Source organism: Diabrotica undecimpunctata, chromosome 1 (assembly GCF_040954645.1).
Source record: "Diabrotica undecimpunctata isolate CICGRU chromosome 1, icDiaUnde3, whole genome shotgun sequence".
Classification (NCBI taxonomy): domain Eukaryota; kingdom Metazoa; phylum Arthropoda; class Insecta; order Coleoptera; family Chrysomelidae; genus Diabrotica; species Diabrotica undecimpunctata.
This window is the reverse complement of record NC_092803.1, coordinates 92,897,457-92,905,401: the sequence shown is the minus strand read 5'-3', so window position 1 is coordinate 92,905,401 and position 7,945 is coordinate 92,897,457. Positions and strand designations below refer to the sequence as shown.

The following is a 7,945-nucleotide window of genomic DNA, read 5'->3' as shown; positions in this document are numbered from 1 at the left end:
TGGTCGTTTACGGTGTACAAAAAGGATGATCGACTTTTTCCCGCACGGAGTCACGCCTGTGTACCTTCACGAACGGGGTTGTATTTAAACCTATTAGTTGATCGTGAGACGGGACCTGCAAAGTGCGCTGTCAACTAGGGTTAGGTATATACAGTGCATTCCGTATGTTTAATAAACATGTTCAGGGGAAATTGTTGCCTGATGGCTATCAAAGAACCGTCTATGACCAACATATATTCTTACAGAGACTTATGTTCAATATCCACTTTAAAACAATAAATTACTTGCTCGTCGTAGATAAACTATAGTATACAAATATTTACGTTTTCCTTTCGCCTTTCATTTAACGTCTCGCGCGTCAAAATCGGATAAATAACAATGAAGATGTAATGGTCTTTTGGCACGTTAGTTGGTTTGAACATAATTTATGGATGGTAAACATTCGTTTGTCATTCTTGGATTATATCTGAATATGATTGTAAAATGGTAATTGTTGTAAATAAAATATAGTATGCAACAAAACGATATTGTATATCAATAATTATATTTGTTCAATCACAAATTAACCCCTTAATTTGTAATCTCACATTATTCTTAACTTCTTAATCTATTACAGTTTCACCGTGTATAAGTGACATTGTGAAAATTATATCGAGTAATATTTTAATAATTAAAGTCCATTCACCTGTTAATGAATTTTCGAATAATATATTTTTTCTAATTGAACTTCCTAAGTGTTGCAATGATGGCCTAGATTAAATTGTAATGTAAGCTAATAGTGCAAAGTTGGTATGACATGATAGGAAGCAATAACCTCTGTGCTTAGGTATGAACTATTTGTGAGATTATAAATTGGGGATTTGAGCTCATTTGAACACAGTCAATCATAAGTAGTTACCTAACGAACATCATATTGTGTAATTACCAGTAGCTGTCAATAAATCAACACTTTTACTCCACAACTTCAACCTTTGATTATACCTATCATCGTCGATCGACAAGAAGCGGACAAAGGGGCATTTACAAACCGATTCGAACCTCAAATCCAAGTTCGAAACTTTCCAATATTGGTGAGCTGTGTATAGTAGTTACCGTTCGGAGGATACTTGTAATGAATGCTCAGATGAGTTTTATATTTACGTATAGTAGTTGATGACCTACATTTCCCTCATCTTTCCTGCGGTGTCCAATATAATACTTTTTGTTATTCAGTTGTTGCTCATTCTTTGGAAGAGTCCATACCAGCGTAGTTGTGATGTCTTTCGTTATTCTGTGTTTAACGCACATAATTTCTTACGATTCTTTCATTTCTTCCTCTGACAAATTTCGTTTTTCCGACAGATTTTTTTTAGCGATTGTTCTGTCCCATCTTGCCTCTGGTATACGTCTGCTATAAGTCTGATATGAGTTAGATTGCTTTTGCTATGCGTTAAATTGCGCATGCTGTACGTTTGCTATACGTCTGATCTACGTCTGATATGCGTCTGCTATATGTCTGATATGAGTTAAAATGCGTCTGCTATACGTTTCATATGCGTTAGATAGCATCAGGTATACGTCTGCTATATGCTAGATCGCGTTAGATATCTGTAAGCTGATGTTTAAGCATTGGAACTACATTTTAAGTATATTAATATAGCGTGGATGTCGTTTTGGTGATGTCTTTGCGTTTGTTTTTTGCGATAACATATTCATTAGCGCATCCTCTTTCATTTACCGCTTCATACGTAGTAATTGAACCAATAACAAAGAGGATACGATATAGTGCCGTTTTGGCAATGTTGCCATGTTTGATTTTATTGTTGTCATATTCGATATCCCATTCTCTTTCATTTGACGTCTCATACGTCAAAATCGGACCAATAACAGCGGGGATACAATATAGTGCCGTTTTGGCAATGTTGCCATCTTTGATTTTATTGTAGTCATATTCGATATCCCATCCTCTTTCATTTAACGTGTTACATATATTAATCTAACCAATAACAACAGAGAAACGATATAGTGCCGTTTTGGCATTGTCTTTGCGTTTGTTTTTTGTCCTCACATATTCATTACCACCTCCCCTTTCCATCGATAACTTGCACGTTGTTGTACGTTAAGCCGTTTAGACGTTACAAGCTTAGTGTTCTTTAGTGGCAATGCCGCCATCTTTGTTTTCTGTGTTAACGTATTTCCCGTCTCCTCCCCATTCCAACGAGCCCTGGTACGTCACGATCGGACCAATAGAAACGACGATATGACGTAATGCCCTTTTGGCATGCTCCGATGCGCATGGCACATACTGCGTTAAACTCCATTTTTTGCCCTCATTCCAACGAATCCTTGTACGTCACGATCGGACCAATGGAAACGAAGATATGACGTAATGCCCTTTTGGCATGCTCCGATGCGCACAGCACATACTGCGTTCTGTTTTTTTTGTGGTAACGTATTCGTTATTCCCTCCCCTATATGGTTTCGGTCACGAATAAAGGTTCGGAACCATGCTAAGTTACGCGTTGGTCGGTAATGTAGATCCAATGCTTACCGACAGTGACGTTACACTGTCTGGCCCAAGTTTCCCATACTCTGCTCTCGTGCGACGGCACGAATATCGACAAATCGTCTATAGTGCAAAGAGTATATACGAAGGTATTTTCGTCTAGATTGGGACTCTGTATAATACTGACTTTACCTTTTGTTTGCTAGGTATTGTCTGAAAAGTTTGAAGTTACATATCTGTAACATTCCTATTACGGAAAGTGGCTATTAAACCGGCCACATCTGCAGACGACACTGCAATACTAACTGTCAGTGAAACATTTCAAGAAACAACTAGACACATCCAAAATGTAGTGAACAAAATAAGAACTTGGAATAACAAATGGCGCATAAAAATTAATGAAGGCCCATATCAATTTTAGTTACAAAAAAATAAATAATCACCCAGTTGGGCTAAACAATAAAATCGTCGCGTACAAGAAAACCGTGAAATACCTAGAGAGTAGAGTAGCAGGAACATATCAGAAAGAAAATTGAAGAACTGAAACTGAATTATAAGAAGTTATATTGGTTATTAGGTAGAAGTTCACAACTTAAAAATCAAAAACAAAGTATTAGTGTACAAACAAATGCTAAAACGAGTATGATTCTAGGGTCTACAGATATGGAACTGTATTAGTGAGGAGAGTAACTATGCTTGCCTTCAAAGAGACTAAAACCGAATACTAAGAATCATAGTCAACGCTCCGTGGTATATCCGCAACAAAGACTAACATCGGGAACTTCATATAGTGGCAATTAAACGAGAAATAAAGAATATTCCCAGGGGTCACGAAAACTGACTCCATAACCATACAAACAGGGAAGTGTTAGAACTGCTAGATAATCAAGACTCAGTCCACAGGCTCAAACGCGCCAAACCTTTTGAACTTATGTGATAGTGATAAATGTGTAAATGTCAGTTTAAATTCGGGAGGAAAACCTACCCAAAAATAGTGAAGTGTGCTACAATAATCTTATATACTTAGAACAGTAAACTAGAATATTAAGTTATAGGTATATAAGGTATAAAATGTTGGTTAATCAAAGGATTAGGTATATTGTTCCTTTAATAAATAAAAAAATATTAAAAAAAAATATTAATTTTAATCGTTACAACGAGAAATATATCATTTTTAAAAGTATGACATTTCATTTTAACATCTTAAAACTAAATAATTGTTTTGCATTGTACATTTTAGTATAGAATTTTTAACACAAAAACAATGCTACGTCACGATTTATACAAACTAACGTCAGTTGTATTTAAAATTTTCATAACATCAACTTTGAGTTGAAATTTCTCCAACAAAGCTAAAAATACATCCTTACGGAGCTGCTCGATCTTTCATAGGCGTCAACATGGTATTATAACAAGAAAAATAGAATCGTGATGACATTGAGAAGTTTAAAATTATATTGATTAATTAACCAAACACATTTTTTATTATTAATAATATAAATTGTATAACAATTGTGTATAAGTTAAGTACTTCAAAAAATAAATTTTAATTAAATAGATAACTGAAAAACGTACGCCGCTGATACGAGTATAATTCAAATACCACGTTCTATTTCCTTTCTATTACACTGTCTTTACCAGCCCTTTTTAATGTCTCACTGAATTCTTTCTCCCTAATTTAGATTTAATATTACATAATAAACGTTATTGATTTATTTAATGCCTTACTGTTTGAGTTTTAAAGTGTATTAAAAATATACATTTTATGTGATCTTTTATAATATTGTGGTAAACCTATCTCATTTTCCACATTATTGTAAAGTGAAAAAAGAAATTTTGAAAATTCGATTATTTTCTTTATTGTAAAAATTAAATTGACTAGTGTATTATGAAATAGTTGACATTTTGAAAATTCCTCACTTGTTTACTATTCTGATGTTTTGGCAACACTGTGGAGTTCTGACGTCGTAAATCTTGAATCACGTAACATGATTTTAATATGAAAAATACTATAGTAAATCGTTGTTATGGCGACTATTTAAATATGTCAAATTAAGTAAATTAAATTCCAAGAAATTTTATAAAACATCAAAAGTTAACATTGTCCATTAATGTATTTTGACACTGTCTACATACTTTCGATATTCTACATAACTGATGTATCCGTCGTTGTCCGGATCTATGCGAGTTAGGAATTCATCGACGTACTTAGATATAGCCTCGTCAGATAGACTTTTTGCCGAGTCGTCACCATCTAAAAACAATTACAACAATTAAAAAATGAAGATAAACAAAAACCGTATTTATGGTCACTTTTGACCTTGTCATTTCACCACATTGTTGCCGTATTTTCGGAATAGACGAGAGAACAAACTACTACTTGACAAAATATTTGTGACTACAAAAATAAAAAAATACTGTATTTTTTTAACCCAGTCTCAAGTGTGTAGTAAATTTAGTAATTATTTTTTTGGCTACGTTGAACAAATTTTGACAACTACAACTGGTACTTACTATAGAAACCAAGTAATAATAATTGTAATGTAAATAAAAATCAGTCGGGTGCAGTTTGTTATAGTTATTTATGCACCAAGGGTGTTATTAATGATTACACCCGGAGAGCAATATAATCTACCCAGGGCATATGGCCCGAGGGATGGATGTTGTTCGATGGGCGTAATTAGCAGGTAATACCAGTGGTACATACAAGATTTTGTCAGTTCAGTTATGGATTTATGTCATTTATTTATATTCAGTTATATATTAAAAAATTTACTTTCAATATTTATAAAAATTGTTAAAAAATGTTAGTTCTATATTTACTCCTTTCGAAATTGTTTAAAATAAAAAAACTTCGTTCTATACCATTTGCTTTTTTTTTCTTATACAACAGGACTTTATAGGCCATAACACCCGCGTATTATGCCCTAGGATATAACAAGTTTGTTTATGGCAGCCGTGTGTAATAGAATGTGAAAACACTGGTTTGTCTTCACTTCTCCGCTGGTTCACTGGTAAATAGAATCGAATTGAACACTGTCTAGGTATGTGTACACTTTTACTTCTTACTAATTCTAAAAATGGAATGAATGCGCATAACCAAGCGCGAAGTTGACATGGTTGCCATTAAACAAATATAAAAAAGTCAGAACATAGCCCCCCTTTTGAAGGGTACCTTCAAAAATATACATATACACAAAATAATGAAATAGTAACACAAATAAATACACAATAAAAAAAAAATAAAAAATAAACACACAAATAATTGTCAATTGATAATGTCTTCTTGCATGGGTAGAGGGCACAAATGTCTTATTGAACGAGTAACTGTTGCATTCCTGGTGCTTACCTCTGCTACTCTGGTCTCTCCGTCTCTACCTGGATATAATTTAGTGATTCGTCCTGTAATCCATTGACAGGGAGGAACAGAATCATTTTTAATAAGAACCAAGTTCTCTAGTCGAATCTTGGTGACTGGATCTTTCCATTTATACTGCTGATGGAGTTGAGATAAATATTGTTTAGAAAATTGACGCCAAAATTGTTGATACAGCTGTTGAACATGCTGGAATCTGGATAAGCGACAGCTGGCTATATTGTGTACGTCATACTCTGGCAATAACGTGTAACTTGTAACTTCAAATGTTACATTATTACGTTTTAAATGATGCTTAGTGCTTTTAACAGCTGCTTCGCATAGCCCCCCATGATTGGGTGTATAAGGAGGAATGAAAATCCACTTTATTCGTAGCTCGCTTGTAGCCTGTTCAATAGAACTATATTTATATATTTATATAAAAGTGCTGCCATTGTCTGAATAAATAGTACTAGGTATACCACGTCTAGCGGTTATTCTTTTCAAACTTGATAAGAAATTCTCTTTTGTAAGATCTAACACAACTTCTAAATGAACAGCTTTTGTGCAAAAGCAAATGAATACTGCCAAATAACATCTTAATACTTTAGCCCCACGCCCCTTTTTGTTAAGAATATTAAAAAGACCTGCATAATCTATACAAGTTACATGAAATGGAAAATTCGGTTTAATTCGATTTTTTGGTAGATTAGACATTGGACTTACAAATGGGGTAGGATTAAATTTGAAACAAGTTAAACAATTTTTGACAACTTGTTTTGCTAACACACGTCCTGCTATAGGCCAGTAACGTTGTCTTACTGCCGAAAGCAATAATTGAGGACCTGAATGAAATAGTCGCTTGTGTTTATATTCGAAAATTAAAATTAATTTAGTAAAATAGTGTTTGGATGAAAGAAGAATAGGATGTCTAGTATTAAATAATAAGTAAGTATTGTTGAGTCTTCCACCCACTTGAAGAATGCCTTTATTATCCTACTTTCTACTTTTAGAGATTATTTTATCAGTTCTATTAGTTGTGTTGGTATATTAAATTCTTTCATTGCTTTTATTAAGAATTCTCGGTTTATATTGTCATATGCGCTTTCAAAGTCTATGAAGAGATGATGTGTGTCGATGTTATATTCACTTGTTTTTTCGAGGATCTGTCGCAGAACAAATATATGGCCTATTGTTGACTTCTGTCTACAGAAGCCACTTTGGTATTTTTTTTGTCTGTTATAATCTAACATTCTTCGTCAAACCAGTCATTCGTTCTTGTTCTTCTTTCTCTACCTTCTATGCCTAATACTTCTTTAGCTGCCTCTTTTATAATGTCTCTGCATTCTTCCCACTCCTTATTTAGGTTTTCATGTGTTATTCTGTTTTCTAGTTTGTTATTTATCTTTTCTTTATACTCTTTATTTTTGTTTGTTTCTTTGAGTCCTTCTACCTTGTATCGTTCATGTTTAGAGCCTCTTTTCTTTTTGATGTTTGAAATTCTAGCCCTTACTCTACTTTCGACCAGGTAGTGATCAGAATCCGCATTTGCCCCTCTTCTGGTGCGGACGTTTATTATATTCGATTGGTGTCTCGAGTCTACAATGACATGATCTATCATATTTACTGTAAGTCCATCTGGGGATTTCCAGGTACCTTTGTGTATATCTTTGCGAGCGAAGTACGTGCTGGCAATCACCATGTTAAGTGAACTTGCTAGGTTTATTAACCTATTGCCATTGTCATTTGATTGCTCATGGAGACTGTGCCTACCTATTGTAGGTTGGAATTGCTGTTCTTTTCCAACTTTGGCATTTAGGTCTCCATAGATTATTTTTATATCATTTTTTGGGCATAACTGATATGCGGACTCTAATTCGTCATAAAACTCTTCTTTAATTTCCTCTTCTTTTTCTTCTGTCGGGGCATGCGCATTAATTAGACTGTAGTTAAAGAAACGACCTTTAACTCTTAAAATGCATATTCTTGGACTAATGGCTCTAAAATCTCTTATAATATGCTTTACTCTCTTGTTCACTATGAATCCTGTGCCCAAGACGTGATCTTTAGGATCGCAGCTGTAGAAAATCGTACGGCTTCTTTTT

At 34.0% G+C, this 7,945-nt stretch overlaps 1 protein-coding gene across 2 annotated transcripts in view; it reads right to left on the bottom strand.

Moving 5' to 3' along the window:
- Positions 1 to 3,610: 3,610 nt before the first annotated feature.
- LOC140451485 (uncharacterized) overlaps positions 3,611 to 7,945 on the bottom strand; it is a 193,445-nt gene continuing 189,110 nt past the window's right edge. The window contains exon 4 of one of the 2 annotated variants that reach the window (XM_072545325.1): positions 3,611 to 4,739. In XM_072545325.1, coding sequence (XP_072401426.1) covers positions 4,594 to 4,739 — 146 coding nt within the window. In that variant the 3' untranslated portion in view covers positions 3,611 to 4,593. The remainder of the gene's footprint in view (positions 4,740 to 7,945) is intronic. The other variant, XM_072545316.1, reaches the window with a different exon arrangement.